This window comes from Peromyscus leucopus, chromosome 14 (assembly GCF_004664715.2).
Source record: "Peromyscus leucopus breed LL Stock chromosome 14, UCI_PerLeu_2.1, whole genome shotgun sequence".
NCBI lineage: Eukaryota > Metazoa > Chordata > Mammalia > Rodentia > Cricetidae > Peromyscus > Peromyscus leucopus.
Window position 1 is genome coordinate 5,509,184 of NC_051075.1, and position 19,180 is coordinate 5,528,363.

Genomic DNA, 19,180 nt, shown 5'->3' on the forward strand with positions numbered 1-19,180 from the left:
ATATCCCATGCCTGCTTTTTCTCATTGCCAGTAGTCAGAGAATTCCCAATTCACTACACAGAGATGATTTTTTTCTAATTTATTTATTATTTTATTTATTTATTATCTATCTATCTATCTATCTATCTATCATCTATTTAGTGTGTGTGTGTGTGTTTGTGTGTGTGTGTGTGTGTGTGTGTGTGTGTGTGTGTGTGTGTGTGTAGGCCAGGAAAGAGTATCTGATCCTGGATCTAGAATCACAGGCAGTTTTGGACTGTCTGATATGAGCGCTAGGAACTGTACTCAGAGCCTCTGGAAGAGCAGCAAACAGTATTAACCTCTGAGCCATCTCTCTATCCCCTCTAAATTTTTTTTTTAAATCTTCATCTTTATTTGTTTATATTATGTGTGAGTTTGTATGTGTGGGGCCACATGTGCTCAAAGAACAGCTTTTTGAAGTTGGTTCTCTCCTACCAGTGGGTCCTGCTGCTCAAACTCAGGTAGCCAGGCTTGCTGGCAAGCATGCCTACCCCCTGAGCATCTCGCTGTCTCCAAATGCACTTACTGAATAGCTTTAGAATGACCTATTATGAATATGCCAGAATCTGTTCAGCTTTCCTTTTGATAAATGTTCTGTGTATTTCAGAATTTTTTGTCTTTTGTTTGGTTTGGTGCTAAGGTTGAACCTAGGGCCTTGCACATGTTAAGCAAGTACTTTACCATTAAGCTACATTCCAAACCCGTTTTTAACTTTTTATTTTGAGATAGAGTCTCAGGCAGGCCTTGAACCTGTGGTCTTCATGCCTCAGCCTCCTGCCTTCAGTTTTTTTGTGTTCATTGGTGTCTTAAGAACCAAGAGTGTGAGGAGATGAGGACCTGAGGCCACTTTTGTCTTAAGAACTAAGAGTGTGGGGAGATGAGGACCTGAGGTGGTCTGGGCTCTGACCCTTGCTCTTCTTGTCTGATAGTGTGTGAGGTTGAACATGTCTTTTCTGCTTGTTAATCTATTTAAAAAAAAAATGTGTTTTTTCCTCTCAGAAGTTGAGGTAAGATCTAAGAGAGGAAATGAATATGCTTTCTAGGTTTTAAAGATGATTTTATTAGTTTATGTGTGTGTTCATGAGTTATGAAAATGGAAATGTGCGTAATCAATGTATTTTCCCTTCTGTTTAAAGAATGGAATGACTCCTTTAATGCACGCAGCATACAAAGGAAAACTTGATATGTGCAAGTTACTTCTGCGTCACGGAGCTGACGTCAACTGCCATCAGCATGAGCACGGGTACACAGCCCTCATGTTCGCTGCGCTCTCCGGTAAAGATTCAGTCTTACTCTTCTATCAGTGTTCTTGACCTTTACAGTCTAAATGGGCATGTGTTTTAAATGTAATGCATGTTTTACTTTAGTCATTTTTAGAAGTTTAATAGAAAAGAGTGGTGAGAATTGACTTGTGAAAAAACTATAATGCAGCCGGGTAGTAATGCACACCTTTAATCCCAGCACTCAGGACACAGAAGCAGGTGAATCTCTGAGTTCGAGGCCAGCCTAGTCTACAGAGTGAGTTCCAGGACAGCCAGGGCTACACAGAGAAACCCTGTCTTGAAAAAACCAAAATAAAAAGGTATAATGCCTGAAACAAGTGACCGAGTTAGTGATCTGTTTCTTGTCTTTGTTGTGGTTCATGGCACAGGTCTGCAGGTCCGAGAAGGACTTGCAGAAGTTAGTCCCCTCCTCTCAGCATGTGGGTTGTGGGAACTGCATGCCAGGCCTCAGCCTTGGCAGGGAGCACTCTTACCCACTTGACCATCTGGCCAGCCCACTTCAAGTCACATTTTAGTGACGTAAAATCCAGTGCTTCCCTATACACCTCTTCTTTCTATCTTGCTCCTTTGAGTCTAAGTCTTCACGTGTTAATGAAATCCAAACATTGCTTTGGTCTTTTGTCAAACAGTTGCTAGGACAGTGCTGCCCAGTTGCCTAGAGGGATCATCCACGTGGAAACAGACTTGCATGTTTACAGACCCATTTCCTGAATAAAATAATTGAAAAGTATCAGTTAAAATAAAATAGGGTTTACATGATTGAGGTCCTCCCCCCGCCCCAACACACACACACACACACACACACACACACACACACACACACACACACTTTTGTTGCTGATCCTGTTTTGAGACAGGATCTCATTCTATAGACTTGGCTGGCCTGGTACTCCTAGAGAACCACCTGCCTGTACCTCCTGAGAGCTGGGGTTAAAGATGTGTGACATCATGCCAGATGGTTGTAAGTCTTTAAGAAAATAGAGATATAATATAATAAGCTCTGATTTCAAAGGCACACACATACACATACACACACACATGCATATAATCATGAGGCACAGAAGCATTTCTAAGTTGTGTATACAATAAAGAATCCATAAATAATACAGACATCAGGGACTAGAGGACTGGACAGAGGGGTGTGAAAATCAGAACAAGAAAACTTTTAACTTGGAGAAGCGAACCATACTCCAAGGATGCATCATCAACCAGCAGCAGCAGCAGCAGCACATACACACACACACAACACACACACACACAGCCAGAATGAAGGCTTGACTACTGACCAAGAGAGACCTCCACCCTGTGTAAGTCATCTCTTTGTTGACAGTCTTCCCCTGACATCACTGAGGAGGAAATAAAACTTTCTGAGAATTATGGGAAAGCAGGCAAAGTTTTCATTCATAAGGACAAAGGCTTTGGCTTTACCCGCTTGGAAACACGACCCTAGTGGAGATTGGCAAAGTGACCCCGGACAATTTGTCTCTCGGTGGAGGACAGCAGCCGGGTGTGCCCTTACCCACTGAGTGTCTACAGCCTTCCTCAGGACGTGTCTAAGGAACCGCGGGAAGAAGCCTTTTCTGTTCGGCCAGGTGGAGGGCTGTGGTCACTGTGGATGACCGAGGAAGGCCCTCAGGGAAAGGCATTGATGAGTTCTCAGGAAGTCAGCTGCTCGGAAACTCTGGACAGATGCGGTGAAGGCTCCTTCTTGCTAACCACATTTCCTCGGACTGTGACAGGGGAGCCAATGGACATGATGAAGAGGGGCTTCCAGAGAAGCTGGTCATAAAAACTCCAGCCGTTTCACCCAGAACTGAAGCAGCCACCCGTGCTTTGCACGGCCTGGGTCCTTGGAGTTTGAGTATGCCATGCACTGGAAGGCACTAGTGAGATGAGAAGCAGCAGCAGGATCCAGTGGACCTCAACATCAGGGAGGCTCGTGAGAAGCTAGAGATGAAGACAGCATGCCATAAGCACCAGGTTATGAGGCAGGATTTCATGAGGCTTCAAGAAGAGCTTCCGAGAACTGAGGAGCTGAGTGACCGAGAGCTAGAGCCGTAACAAAGCAGCTAGAGCTCAGGCAGAAGGAACAGCGCAGACTCCGTGAAAAAGAAATGCAGCAGCAAGGAGAAATAACGGAGCACCAGCAGGAAGGATTCAAGGGAACCTTCCCTGATGAAGAGAACAAGAGATGTGGATGGGCCAAATGGCTACGGGAGATGCCATGGGCACAAACAATAGAGGCACCGTTTCCCTGCTCCGGTGCCGGCTGTATCCCAGCTCCTCCAGAACCTGCCAATATGAACCCTGGCATTGACCCCACCACCAATGGTCTAAATGTTCTGGCCAAGCTGCTACAATGGAAGGAATTGGAGCAATTAGTGGAACTCCTCCTGCTTGCAACCGTCCAGCTCCTGGAGCTGAATTTGCTCCAAACAGAGGCTGCCCATACTACATAAAGCTGCAGTGTCTTGTTTCCCGATCCAGAATTCCACTCTGGAAAAGTGTTAGGGATTCTAACCAATAGATAAGTCTTCCCCACCTCTACTACTCTTGGGAGTACGCTTGGAAGCAGAGGGCAAGGGAGGGGTGGTATTTAATGAATCAAAGTCTGTAGTATATTGCTTTGTCAGTCAAGGTGTGTTGCTTGTTGAGAGTGTGGAGAACCACAGCAAACTGGACTCACAGCCCCAGCAGTCTTGATCATTTCCTTCCTCCCTCCCTCCCTCCCTTTTTCTTTCTTTCTTTCTTTCTTTCTTTCTTTCTTTCTTTCTTTCTTTCTTTCTTTCTTTCTTTCTTTCTTTCTTTCTTTTTTCCTTTCTTTCTTTCTTTCTTTCTTTCTTTTTTCCTTTCTTTCTTTCTTACTTTGTCTATCATGTTTTAATTACTTTTCATCTTTATTCCCTCAATCCCAGAGACACTGTCATATCTATCATAAACCTAAACATCCTCCACTGACCTAGTCCAGTTCCTTCATTCACTCCCAGGTGAGAATTCAGAAAAAGGTCCACAGAGCTTAACACACATGGATGTGTTGTATCTCATATACAACCCTTCCATGTCCTAAGGAAGACAGTTTCTTTTAGAGGTGTTAGTATATCTTTAAAACATCTTGTGTTGGCTTGCCTCCATCTTTTTCTTGGGTGCAGACTACCCAAGAAGGAATGCCCGTTTGTGTCTGTGAGGCTGCTGTTCACAGCTTTTCGTGACGGGCTGAGCAATCTTGGGCACAGGGCTGCTGTGTGAAGGTCTAACGGTGGCGCTTAGCCTTTCCTATCTTCTGTAGTTACGCTGTCATTTTTTATTGGTGTGCTGGGTTTGATTTGTTCCTGATACCTTCACATTTCAAATACCTTGAAATTTTTTCGAGATACAGAGCAGTAATGCAGTATCACCTTATTAAAATACATTTGAAACTCCTGCCCCTCAAGAAGAAGAAAAAGAATGCCTACCATTCTTTCAGAGGACTGAGGTTCAGTTCCTGGTGCCCACATCAGGTGGTTCACAACTGCCTGTAACTCCAGTTCCAGGGTATCAAACGCCTTTGGCTTCCATGGGTGCCTGTACACATGTACAGTAAAGACATACAGGCACAAACATACATAAATAAATAATAAATAACAACAAATAAAACTTTATAAACAGGCCGGGCGGTGGTGGTGCACGCCTTTAATCCCAGCACTCGGGAGGCAGAGGTGGGTGGATCTTTGTGAGTTCAAGGCCAGCCTGGTCTACAGAGTGAGATCCAGGAAAGGCACAAAGCTATACAGAGAAACCCTGTCTCAGAAAAAAAAAAAAACAAAAAAAAAAAACAACTTTATAAACAAAGGGGACATCAGTGATTTAATTACATAGAATTTTAACATTGCTGTAAATGAGATATTCCATAGATAGAGTTAAAATACAAATAAAAATGAAGAAAAATAATTTTTGAGTATCTATAATGGTCTCATTGCTATCTATAAGAAGTTCTTATAAATCAACTAGAGAAAGACAAATACTGTAAAAGACAACTGGACAGAGAACAAAAGAAATAGAGCCAGCCGATAATATTTAAAATGCTCTCAGCATTAATCAAAGAGGTCAAAATTGGAGCACATATGATCATTTTGTACTTACTATATTGGCAATGATTGTGGAATGTATTTGGTCTACCCTTGCTGGGTGGCAACCTAGCAATATATATTTAAAACCTATGTAATCTTCATCCACATTTTTTAAGAAATGTTCCTAAGGCAAGCATGGTCATCGCACAAAAATGAGTCAAAAGTGCTGCTCACTCAATGGAGAGAATATTAGCAAGATATCTATAATGATTCTGAATAATGGAAATGAACTATAGATATTTACAGAGAAATGTGCAGAAAGATTCCCAATGTTTATACATACATACCACATATATATCATATATACACCCCAATGTTTATACATACATACCACATATATACCATATATACTTCCCCAATGTTTATACATATATACCTCATATATACCATATACACCTCCCCAATGTTTATACATATATACTATATATATACCATATACATTTTCCCAATGTTTATAACACACACATATATACCATATACACCTCCCCAATGTTTATATCACATATATACCATATACACATCCCCAGTGTTTATACCGTATAAACCACATATATGCCACACACACACACACCCAAGTCTGTGGGTGTGAGAGGGGGAATGAGTCAGTGGGTGTTCAAGGAGGGCTTCTGTTCACTTCTCCCTCCTTGTTGTTGATAATTTTGTATGTATATTTTGATTTTATACTAAACATTACCATTAAGCAAACACGCTCTGTTTTAAAAGTGGTATTCGATTCTGTATCATGTTTGCATTACCAAATTGGTTTTCCAGGAAATTAGTTTGACGAAGTAGTTTTGTAGTACTGTATTTTTGTAATTATGATTGATATTTTTGGAAAATTGAAAATGTCCACATGATAGAAACTTAAATGTCAGTGAGAGGGCCTGAGAGAGAGAGCAGACAAAACTGTGTATTTCTTAGGGTTAACAGATCTGTGTCCTGGAACTCTAGGCAATAAAGACATCACGTGGGCCATGTTGGAGGCAGGCGCAGAGACAGACGTTGTCAACTCAGTGGGCAGAACAGCCGCTCAGATGGCAGCCTTTGTGGGTGAGTGTTTGCCACAATTTCACAGTGCATTGTTCCTGGTTTCCTTTATGTATATTTTATTTTATTTATTTAGTTTGTTTTTTTGAGACAGGGTCTCAGTATGTAGCTCTAGTTGTCCTGGAACTCACTATGTAGACCAAGCGGGCCTTGAACTCAGAGATCTGCCTGCCTCTGCTGTGTGGGATTTAAGGCGTGCGCCACCACACCTGGCAAAGTGAAATCCCTAATGACTCTGGAGAAAATGAATGGCCACGTGGAATTCCCACTCTGAGAGAGACAGAGCAGTAGGGATATTTCATTGCACTCATATCTTTGAACTAAGGGACTTTATTTCCCCAGTGGAGGGAGTTTGACCCACTGGTTAGGAAATGACCCGTGAAACCAGCAGACCTGAGTTGAAATTCCGGCTCCACCATTTTGTAGCAAAGTACTTGAAGATTTTTGTCTCTCAGCTTCTTCGCTGTAGAACAGTCACAGGGCCGTTTTAAGGACTAATAGAGATGATTAGCTTAAGATCGCCACGTGTAGAACTAAACAAGTAGTTCTCCATCAGCTACAAACCTTTATTTTATGCGCCCACTCATCCTTGGCATGTAAATCCTCTTAAGTGACATAATGAAGGGGTGGAGGGTGGGGGAGGACTTGATCGTTGGTATTTTGGTCTCTGAACTGGCAGTTAAGAGCCCATTGATAGAAAAGCAAAGTCAGAAACAGCTGATTTAGTGGGATCACCATGAGTGGCCTTGTGATGACCAGTAACTAAGCCAAGTCTTACTCTTCACACCCTGTTGAGTATCTTTGTGGATGCCTTGGTTACGGTGGTGAGCAAGCAGAAGTTAAGTTGCTCGTGTTTTCAGGCAGCTGGCAGTGGACCAACGTGGTGTGAGGTTGTCCTGTAAGGGAGAATTTGAGTTCTGTGGACATACGTTGAAGAGGAGCATTTTCTACCCTGTTCCAACAGGTTTTTGAAAGAAATTATGTTTAAGCTGAGATACAGTAGGAATTAGTCAATTATGGGCAACATTAATTATATATTACATTCAATTGTATAGTCATTTTTTTCTTGAAATTAGTAGTTGCTTCCGTTTATTAAGCTAGACAGTCTACTTATGTTGGCTTTGTAATGACACACACTCTCACTGTAATTCAGGAACATTTGAGAAAGTTACAGCCCTGTGCCAACTTCAGAGAGGTAGCTTGAGTCCCAGAGATGTTCTGGCTGCTCCCCCAGCTCACATCTAAGCTACCATGGAGGGTGTCCGCACAGTGGGTGTGAACACACAGCTCACATCTAAGCTACCATGGAGGATCTCAGCATAGTGGGTGTGAACACCCAGCTCACATCTAAGCTACTGTAGAGGGTGTCCTCACAGAGGGTGTGAACACCCAGCTCACATCTAAGCTACTGTGGAGGGTGTCCACACAGTGGGTGTGAACACCCAGCTCACATCTAAGCTACTGTGGAGGGTGTCCGCACAGTGGGTGTGAACACACAGCTTACATCTAAGCCACCATGGAGGGTATCCTCACAGTGAGTGTGAACACACAGCTCACATCTAAGCTACTGTGGAGGGTGTCCGCACAGAGGGTGTGAACACTGAACTAGAAGATCTGGAGTGGGCATTTTAGTTTAGATTGTTGCTTATTAAGATTATGGGAAAGTGTTATCACTTTTGTGGGCCTCAGTTTTCTGACTGGTGTGCAGTGGAGAAGGGAGTCATGTGATCTCCACAGTTTTGTTTAATCTTACAGCTTTTTATTGTGTCCACCACAATAAATGAAACAGCTCAATAGAAGGTAATTTTCCCCAAGGTCACAGGACTGGAAATGGAAGAGACGCTTCCTTCTCATCTATACAATGCTGTTTTTTTTTTTTTTTCCTTAACATTATTACATTATTACCAAAACTTGAAAACACAAATTGACTACAGTACTGCTCTATTTGAACAAAGAGACATTTTTTGGTCACATACGCTGTGGTGGTTTGAATGAGAATGTCCACACACACACCCCAGACTCATATATTTGAATGTGTGGTTTGCAGTTGGACTTTTGGGGAGGATTAAGAAGTGTGGGCTTGTTGGAGGAGATGTGTCACTGGGGGTGGGCTTTGGGGTTTCAAAAGCCCACACACTAGGCCCAGAGTTAGTCTCTGCCTGCTGCCTGAGGGTCAGGATGTGAAGCTCTCAGCTACTTCTCTAGCACCATGCCTACCTGCCTGTCACCATACTGCCCATCATGATGACAATGGACTAACCCTCTGAAACTGTAAGAAGGCTCTCAGTTAAATGCTTTCTTTTCATGAGAATTGACTTGGTCATGGTGTCTCTTCACAGCAATAGAACAGTGACTAAGACATGCTGTTCTGGCTGGTGTTACGTCCAGGTGACACAAGCTATAATCATCCAAGGGGAGGGAACATCAGCTGAGAAATTTCTTCTGTAAGATCTGGCTGTAGGCAGACCTTTAGGGCATTTTCTTAATTAGTGTTGTGGGTAGACTCAGCCCGTTGGGGGTGGAGCCATTCCTGAGCCTGTGTTGCTGGGTTCTTCCAGGAAAGCAGGCTGAGCAAGCCATGTTGGGCCAGCCAGTCAGCAGCACCCCTCCATGGCCTCTGCACCGGCTCCTGCCTCCAGGTTCCTGCCGTGTTTGAGCTCCTCTTGTACTTACTTTCAGTGAACTGTTTTGTGGACATGGGAGTGAAATAAACCCTATGCTCCCCAAGTTGTTCTTGGTGACAGTGTTTTATCAAGGCAATAGAAAACATAATTTATAAGACAGATACATGCAGATTTTTTTGTATCTATATAAAATCTAAAAACCACAAATGAGAGAAAATATACAGCATTCACTTTTATGAGATTGGCTTAATTAGCTTAACACAATTGTCTTCAGTTGTATCATTCCTCATTCTAAAACAACAGAAATATTTTCCCTGCATTTAAAGCTGTTTAGACTAATGCCATAGGTGAAAGGTATACCACACCTTGTCAGTTGAAGTTACATTTTCTATATAATTGGCCTTAATATTTTTCCTTTTATTGAAAATAGATTTTTTTTTCATATATCCTGATTAGCCTTTCCCCTCTCTTTACTTCTCCCAGTTCTTCCCAGTTCCCCTCCCATCTGGATCCACCCTGTCTTCGTCAGGGTTTCTAGTGCTGCAACAAAACATCACGACCAAAAAGCAGGTTGGGGAGGAAAGGGTTTATCAGGCTCACACTTCAGCATCACTGGTCCCCACTGCAGGCAGTCAGGAAGGAACTCAAACAGGGCAGGACCCTGGAGGCAGGAGCTGATGCAGAGGCCATGGAGGGGTGCTGCTGACTGGCTTGCTTCCCCTGGCTTGCTCAGCCTGCTTTCTTATAGAACCCAGGACCAGCAGCCCAGGAATGATCCAACCCACAATGAATGGGCTCAGCCCTTCCCCACTGATCATGAATTAGGAAAATGCCTTAGAGCTGGATCTCATGGAGGCATTTCCTCAGTTGAGGCTCCTTCCTCTCTGATTCTCTAGCTTGTGTCTAGTTGGCCCACCAAACCATCCAGGACAACCTCCTTTCTCTCTCATTGGAAAACAAACAGGCTTCTTGGGGATAATAATAATAAATATAATAAGAAAAACAAAAACTAATATTGGAACAGCACAAAATAAACAGATGGGAAGAGGCTGACAAAACAGATACAGACACAGAGACCCACTCGTTCGCCCACTCAGGAATGCCATCAAAACACTAAACTGGAAGCCATGATGTGTGTGTGTGTGTGTGTGTGTGTGTGTGTGTGTGTGTGCGCGCGTGCGTGCATGTGCAAAGGACTTGTAGGGTAAAAATAGAGAAAAAAAAATATATACAAATTTTTTAAAAAGGCCTGATCTTACATTCTGAGAGAAAGAACTTGCAAAGATGTCATTGAGTGCATTTTGTGTGGTGTGGGCCGTCTCCTGCTGGGCGTGCACCCTACCCTTAGAGGAGTTTGTTTTCCCAGTGAGATTCCCATGGAGAAATCTAATGTTTCATTGGCAGGTGGTTATCGGTTGGAGACGGCCTCTAGTTAGGAATGAGCAGGTGTCCACTTCTTTCAGCGCCAGGACTCCATCTCGCACTTACCTGTACAGGCCCCATGGGTGCTGTTGAGACATGGTGTGTCTTTGTGAGTTCGTATGTACATCCAGCAAGTCGATTTAGAGGCCCTGGTGTCCTCCATTCACTCTGGCTCTCAGACTCTCCGTCTCCTCTTCTGTAGGGTTTCCCGAGCCCTGAGAGGGATTTGATGGAGGCTTCCCTTTTCAGGCTGAGTGTTCCAAGGTCTCTCACTCTGCGTTTTGTCTGGCTGTGGGTCTCTGTGTTTGTTCCTATCTTTTGTAGGAGGAAGTTTCTCTGTCGATGGCTGAGCAAGGAACTGATCTATGACTATACCGGAATGTCACCAGGAGTCATTACTGTATTCTTTTAGTAGAACAGTAGTATTTGGTTTTGCCCTAGGTCCCTGGGCTTCCTAGTCTCAGGTTCTTGGTCACCTAAGCAGTGCTGGCCTGAGTTCCATCTCCTGGAGTGGGCTTAAGTCAAATCAGATATCGGTTGGGTATTCCTGCAAGCTGTGTCCACCATTGCCCGGTGTATGTTGCAAGCAGGACAGCACTGTAGATCAGAGGGTTTGCAACTGGTCTGACATTCATGTTTCCCCTTTGGTAGTGTGCAGAGTACCTTCCTGTACAAAGACACTAGCAGGTAGGGAAAATTAGCCTTTTAAAAAGTAATTCTCTTCTTTCTGTTCCTTGGTCCAGCAGCGTGTATGTTGGTGTATCCACATATAGCTTCTGTCACTTTCAAACTGTGATCAACCTACACAAGAAATCTTATTTATTTGTGACTTCTTTTCCATATTTATTAGTATGTCATAGTCATCTCTTTCACCTTGGGGTACTAGTGAATCTTTTTAATGGCTATGTAACATTCCGTGGCACAGATTCCATTTAGCTTTCCCTATTGGCTGATTTGATATCTTTCATCCACTTAACTAGAACAATCCACTTCGCTGTTAGTCATATCTGTAAGATATTATTAGAAGTAAAACTTGCTAAGAAAAAGATACGTAGTTTTAATTATTATATTAAGTCTAAATTGTTTTCCAAAAGGACACAGCAGTTCATCTGAATATCATCTGTGGGAAATTACCGTTCTTCTGCTTCTGCTGACGTAGTAGGTGAAAGGGTGTTATGTCACCTGCCTCCCCTCGAGACCGGTGAAGTTAAACCTCACCAGAGCGCATTTCCGTTTTCTTCTGTGAATTGCTCTCCTCTCCTCTCCTCTCCTCTCCTCTCTTCTCCTCTCCTCTCCTCTTCTTCCCTTCCCTCTTCTTTCTCCTCTTCCCTCTTCTCTTCCAATAGGGTCTCATCTAGCCCAGGCTGTCCTTGAACTTGCTGTGTGGTTGAGACTGGCACTACATTCTCTGCTTCCCAAGCATTTGCATTTACAGACGTGTCCCCCCCCCCTTCCTTTTATGATGGGGAAGTTGTCTTTTTCGTATTACTTGGAAAACCTTCGTGTGTATTGTAGGCTGTCAGCTCTTTCTCTACCGGATGTGATTTGAGAATTGTATGCCAGTCTCATTTTTGTCCTCTGATCTTAAAGAGCTTTGCTATAGAAAAGTTATCTTTAAACGGCCTTTTTTTTAAATTGCTTCTGAGACTTTTGTCATTTAGAAGTTGTCTTTACCATGAGTTACAGCAGTTTTCTCCCAAATGTTCTTTAGATTGTTGCTTTTTTTCTGTTAATGTGTTTATTAATATGTGTGTTTTGTCTGCATCATGTGCATGCCTCGTCAGAAGATGGCGGCGGATCTGGAGCTGGGGTTACGGAGAGTCGTGAGCCTGCTTTGGGGCTGAACTGAACTCAGAGATCCAGTTCTTTCTGCCTCTCCAGTGTTGGGATTAAAGGGGTGCATCACCACACCCAAAAGGAATGATTCTTGTACTTACAGAATTTATGTTTTTAATTGACCACTAGACTGTCTTCTAATTACAGTCTTCCTGTTTCAGCCCACCACACCTGACTACCATATCAGCCATTTTCCAAAAAGCTTATCAAGAAGTACTTTCCAGCCAATGTCCACATTATAGGAACTCTTACCTCACTCCTATATTCTGCTACTTCTAGCTTCTTATGGACGAAACAGAGGAATAGTAAGTTTTACATTTTTTATTAATCTCCTGGCATCACAATGGCTTTCATGGCAAGCCAGGTTTTCATGTAATTCCTAGGGACCCAATTCCAGCTCCATGTGTGACAAGCACTTGTACCACTGGGCCTTCTCCTGATTCCTCTTGTCCGTTTCCTTTGTCAATAACTAGTTATTTCTTTCTTTCAATCATTTTCTTTCTCAGATCCACTTTGTTTGTTTGCTTGTTTTTTGAGGCAGGGTCTCATATAGTTTAGGCTGACTTTAAAATTGATGTGTAGCTAAGAATGGTCTGGAACTTTTGATTCCCCTGCCTTCACCTCCCAGTTGTTGGAATTACAGGCAGGTACTATGGGATTTTATTTAAATAATGTAACATAAACGCAAAGGAAATCTCTCATTTCTAATTCCAAATAATTGCCCCTCCCTTTTTAGCAGGTCTTTACGATATGCACCGGGTTCCAGTCCCGTCCTCTCTCGTCTTTGCTCCTTATTTAATTGGTGATTTGTGTGTGTGCATGCTTGTGTGTGTGTGTGTGTGTGTGTGTGCTTGTGTGTGCATGCTTGTGTGTGTGTGTGTGTGTGTGTGTGTGTGTGCGTGTGCTTGTGTGTGTGTGTGTGTGTGTGTGTGTGTGTGCGTGTGCTTGTGTGTGTGTGTGTGTGTGTGTGTGCTTGTGTGTGTGTGTGTCTTCAATGTGACTGTCTTGGTGAAAGTGACATGATTCCCAGTCACGCTCTGCCCTCTGTGCACAGGGCACTGCTTGCTCCAGTTAGCAGCCCCACCTCACTGCTCTGCTCTCTGTGTCTGCCTTGTCCGGCCTCCGGGCCTTCGCGCTCACCTTCTGGACTGCAGCCTTCGTCTCTGGGCCGGTAGCTCCTCGCTGGGAACCTCCTGGGACGGTCCAGTCTTTGTTGCGCCCATTGCTCTAGAGCACCCTTGGTGGGATGTCACCTCTTTTAACAGTCCTCTTGATGTGATGGTAGGCAGTCACTCTCCCCGACTCGGGTCCACCCTCCCAGGGCCTTCTCTGTCCTTCTCTCCATTGACTTCTGAGATCCCGTTTTCATTCAGGTTTTCGTTGCAGGATTTCTCAGACGAGTTATGTAGATTGTGTGTCTCTAAACCCACCACAGCTAAATGATCGTTCTGGAATGTACTTTTTCTTTTTTATTTTGTTGTTTGTTCCCTGGCACTTATTTCGCAGTTCCTTTCTCTCTGTTCATGTCAAAGTCATGCTACAGCTTTCTAACTTCTAGTGCTAAAAATGAGAATGCAGTTTAGTTTCCATTCTAAACTTTTCTGAATTGAGGGAAGTTTGACCTTGTGTAAGAAATTTACTCGACTTGTCGGTGGGCCTTGCTGTTGAGAAGACCTGCATCTCATCGTCTAGGAAACTGCTGGGCTGGAGCTTGGCATTTCAGGGACTAGAGTACACCCTGGTGGGGAAGCGTGGCCAAGGGCTGGCTCTACACTGCGGCCGCAGGAGGGCAAGCAGCCGCTTGTTATGTGGTGCCAACCAGGAAGCAGACAGCAGATTGGAACAGGACCGGGACAGAACCCCAAGGCGCACTCCTGGGACCCTCTGTCCTAGAAGTTCCACAGCCTCCCCAGGCAGGGCCCCAAGCTGAGGATCAAGTGTTTAAACACATGAGCCTGCGGGAGACATTGCAGCTCAGTTCATTGTGTCCTCTCTCTATAGTATTCTTCTTAGTGATAATACTTTTTAGTTGTATTTAATCAGAATCCTTAAAGCAAAATAGTTAAAACCTCTTTATCATTTTATACTGAGTTTTAAACAAGTAAAATTACATTTACAAAGATAAACTTTACACATATGTCAGTCTAATAAATTATTAGCAAATGATTTAGGTTCAACCTGTTTTCTGACAGGGTCATTGTTAGGTAGCAGATATTTTATGTATGATATATACAGTTTCCAACTGTCCAGTTAGGGGCTGGCTGTATTAGTCACTGTTCTCCTTCCTATGACAAAGTATCAAAGTAATTTATGGAAGTGTGTGGGTGGGTGTATTGTGGCTTGTGATTTGTGGAGACACAGTTTCTCTTGATGGGGATGTCATGGCGGTAGAAATGGGGATGGCAGTCACAGTGTGTCTGCAGTCAGAAAAGCCATGGGTTCTGGACTCGGCGTCCTGTCTCTCTTTTGATTTACTCTGGGACTCCTGTCCATGGGACCAAGAGAGTGGTCCAGGTCTTCACTTAAACCTCCCTGGAAACCCTCACCAACACACTCAGAGGGGTCTCTTAGGTGACTCTAAACCAGTCAAGTTGCCATGGAAGCTAACATTTCAGGGATTGCTGGAAATCGTAGTTACTTTTTCTTTGATTGTTTGTGTCTGGTTTGACTCTCTTGCTGAGACATTTGAACATTGTTTTCGTCATGAGAACCTGCTTGATGGAGGTCCATGTAAAGAACCAGGGCAGCCGCCCTCAGCCTCCGTTTCCTCATGTGCGTCTGTCAGCTCACACAGACACCTGGGTTGACTTGGATGCCATGATGTGTATAACCTGCTGGATGAGACTGGCTCAGTTGAATGCCAATTTTCTCCTGGAAGATTCTGGAAGTAGATACCATTTTCTAAGCATAGCGCCTTGGCTGATCTCAGGTTTCTAATACGCAGTTGACTTCTCGAGATAGGAATCGAAATTTCTAGTAGGCAGAAAGAAGACATCGAGGAGGGGAAGTGAAGGGGAAGAGGGGGGACTCTACTTCTCATTTCCCTCCAAAAACAGAACGGCACGGCCGGCACGGCATTTATTAGAAACATACACACAAAATGACACTGCTGTCGGTACTGAATTCCATTTTCAAATCAGGGGTATTTTCTTCCATCGCTGACTTCTTTATGTTTCAGTCTGTTTTCACTCTTTATTCTTTCCAGTGTTAGATTTCCCGTGCATTGGTGAGCTCTCCCATCCCTCCCCTTGTGATTTCTCTCTGATTTGCTACTACAAATTTAGTTCACAGAAGCAAGTAGGATTTTCTCTTTGAATTTGCTTATTAATTTTTAAAGTTTGAGCTTCCCTGCGGCTCTCGGAAGCCCCTGGTTACTCTTCCAGACGCTTCGGTGGTTGTTTGAGATCTGCGGTTGTGGTGGCGGCTGCGTTGGTGTCTCGAAGGGACGCTGCACAGTCGCTGTTTTTCAGCTAGCGTTTCCTAGGCATCCAGGTAAAGAAAGCCTGCAGGCTTGGGGGCCAGAGGCACAAAGGGCTGCAGTATCTGCCCGTGTGGCCAAGGTCTACAGCCACCTACCCCAGGCAGCAATCATCCTTCTCCTCAGTCTCTCGGGAATGCTGAGTAACGGGTAGAGCGCCTGCTAGTGCACACGTGGGGGCCGATGGCCAGCAGTGCAATGCTCCAGCGGTCCGTGTTGGCAGGACCACATGCGCTCCCAGGACCCCGGAGGCACCGACAGGAGCCAGGCAGGCAAACCGGGGTTGACCGCTCTCTTCAAGACTGGCTGTCTCTGATCCCATAGCCCTCGACAGGCAGCGAGGAGAGGAAGTCTGTCCCTCCAGAGACCTCGGCCGGGCCCAGAGCCGGGTGCTCTGGAGTGTGCTTGCCCAGAGTGGCCACTTCCTGGCTCCAGAGAGGTTCTGGAGAGGGAGCTGTGGGTAGAGGACAGCAGGCCCAGCGTCAGCTCAGCGGCTTTCCTGGGGAAACTCACATTTCTCTTTAACCCAATAGCTCATGGTTGTGGCTTAGCAACCTGTGAGGGGCTGTAGTGTTGATTCCAAGCTTGTGGGAGCAAAAGCTTTCTATACTTCAGTTCACAAAGAGGCTAAGCTTCTCTCCAATTCTGGGGGGGGGGTCTGGGATTACTTGATAATATTAGTGATTATAACAGATAGTTTGTATAGAATATATTTAAATTGTATGTATATGTACCTGTATGTCTTGGGGGAAACGTATCATTGGTGTTAAGGTTTAAGAAGAGATAGTTAATCATAGTTTTTATAAAATAATTTTAGGGTTCTTAAGTTGAATACTTTTTTTTGGTAGTCTATCTCTCTACTTTAAGATGCTTAAAAATGTTCTCTGAAGTAGTTTCCTTTCCTTCTCTACTCTTTTCTCAAAGAATAAAAACATTGTACATGTTTACTCCCAAAGCAACGTCACGTCATTAAAATAGCCCAGACTCCAGTGTTTAATGATAAACTAACAGTTTTTCTGTTTCTCTATTTAAAGGTCAGCATGATTGTGTGGCTATAATCAACAATTTCTTCCCTCGGGAGAGGCTGGATTATTACACTAAACCCCAGGGGTTGGATAAAGAGCCGAAACTGCCCCCAAAGCTGGCAGGACCACTGCACAAAATCATCACCACAACGAACCTCCACCCCGTCAAGGTAGCCTGGCGTCTGCTGTATCTGCTCTCCAGAGCAGGGTTGCTTCGGTGTCTAAAGTGTTCTCATGCCATGGGGTCTTAACTGTCTCAGGCGGAGTCCCGTAGATGAGGGGTCTGCTTGAGTCATGGCAGGAGTGCCCTCACCGAGCGCCAGGAGCTGGTGAGGGAAACCAGGAGAGGCGGGTAACAGGCCAGGAAGGGCAGTGTTAGCCTCACTTAACTTGACCTTATCCCCAGGCATTGCTGCAGACAGCCTGGCGCCAGCCCGGAGAGAGTGGAGTCGTTCATGTCCTTTAGTATGCCATTGGCCTGGGCCTGTCCCCAGAGGGAAAGAGCACCCTGCCAGGCAGAAGAAATGAGGTAGCTCGCTTGAATGAGGGAAGTTCTCCAGAGGAAACTGCTGTGCCCTTAGCCCAGGCTGAGTATGGCAGGCCTGGTGTGAGGCCTGGTAACGTGGATCTAAGTGATGCCTTTGGTAATGCTGTCAGTGGAATCCGACAGATTGTCGGCTTGGGCATCAGACTTCAGCTCGTTCAATGTGCGTTCCAAGAGTGGCACACCGTTGACCTGTACGGTAATACTTATCCTTGTGAGAATACTCATAAGTGTAACAATTCCACTAAGCGTAAGCACGTTTTCGTTGCAAGTGAATATGTGAGGCCTTTGGTAATGCTGTCAGTGGAATCCGACAGATTGTCGGCTTGGGCCTCAGACTTCGGCTTGTTCCATGTGCGTTCCAAGAGCCACTCTGAGCTGCCTTTCCTGCCATCTTCTCTATCGTTAGTCCGTTTTTGTTTGTTTTTCAAGACAGGGTTTCTCTGTGTAGCCTTGACTGTTCTGAAATCCTGCAGACCAGGCTGGCCTCAGACTCAAAGAAATCCGCCTGCCTCTGGCTCCCGAGTGCTGGGATTAAAGATATGCGCCACCACCACCGCCCGGCTTTGTTTGTGTGTGTTTGTTTTGTTTTGTTTTAACAACAAAAGCTACATTAGAAATTTGAGGAAGAGGAGGCTTAGAGTTTAGCTGTAAACTCCTCTGCTCTCTCCTGGGCAGTGCGGCTGTCCTTGAGAACCCCCAGGAGTCTCAGAAGGGCCTTTTCGGTGGGCTGGGGGGACCAGGTTTCATGCAGAGAATGTAGGTGTTTCTGGGTAACTCAGGTCATCACAGCCTGTTCTACTTTGGAGTGAAGTCCCCTGCGTTCTTACTGACGCTCACACCCACCCCTCTCTCTCTCTCTCTCTCTCTCTCTCTCTCTCTCTCTCTCTCTCTCTCACCCACCCCTTCTCTCTCTGACGCTCACACCCACCCCCTCTCTCTCTCTCTCTCTCTCTCACCCACCCCTTCTCTCTCTCTCTCTCTCACACCACCCCTTCTCTCTCTCTCTCTCTCTCACACCCACCCCTTCTCTCTCTCTCTCTCACACACCCATCCTCTTCTCTCTCTCACTTGCATATCTGTTTCTTTGCCTTCAGATTGCAGGGAGGTTCTGGAATCATTTCTGACATTTGCATGGCCCCCACTGTTCCTGCTAACTGTCTTGAAATTGTCCTATTTCCAGTATCTTTACATATACATCCATTATGAGTGAATTAGAGTGTGTACCTCCTTCTGCAGGCAATAGAAAGGCATTGATCAGAGGTGGTCGACATGGTTGAGTCTTTAAAGGGACTTGGCACTGTGGTCCTTCTGGAGAGCGAACCTTGCTCTCGTAAGGATAGGCAGTCCGTCTGCCTGGGCCTCTGCCTTTCGTCTATGCTTTGGGTACAGAAGCCGCCCCTTGCTTTTGTTGTGTGTCCTACTTCACTGCTTCACCTAGCTTCAAGCTGGCCTGTGTCTTCAGAGGTCACAGAGGAGGAGAGAAACCCCGTCGGAAGCCGAAGAAGCGTTTTAAAAAAGCACAGACCTTCCCCCAGCTCACCTTTTTGTTGCTTTTGTGTCCACACTGGCTGCGTTTGCATCTAGGTTACATGGCTGCTGTAACAATGTGTTTGTTTTTAGAAGGGACTCAGAGAGTTGTGCTGGTGCCCAGACAATAGTGGTTATCCAAGAGAAAGACAAAATCCTGGGAAAATCACGATAGCGTTGTGAGGGGCCTCTGAGGGAAGAGCCGGCAGGTGCCTATGTGGCCGTCCATTGTTCAGGTGGTTTTCAAGCCCAAGATTGTTGACG

At 44.8% G+C, this 19,180-nt stretch overlaps 1 protein-coding gene and 1 pseudogene across 2 annotated transcripts in view; both read left to right on the forward strand.

Moving 5' to 3' along the window:
• Positions 1-19,180, forward strand: part of Ankmy2 (ankyrin repeat and MYND domain containing 2) — a 42,326-nt gene that overhangs the window by 13,100 nt on the left and 10,046 nt on the right. For both annotated transcript variants that reach the window (XR_005092727.1, XM_028878420.2), the window contains exons 3-5: positions 1,158-1,296; positions 6,362-6,460; positions 16,852-17,012. Coding sequence is in view for 1 of the 2 variants with exons in the window: in XM_028878420.2 (XP_028734253.1) it covers positions 1,158-1,296; positions 6,362-6,460; positions 16,852-17,012 (399 nt within the window). In the remaining variant the exon portion in view is untranslated. The remainder of the gene's footprint in view (positions 1-1,157; positions 1,297-6,361; positions 6,461-16,851; positions 17,013-19,180) is intronic.
• Positions 1,609-4,025, forward strand: LOC114699381 (annotated as a pseudogene).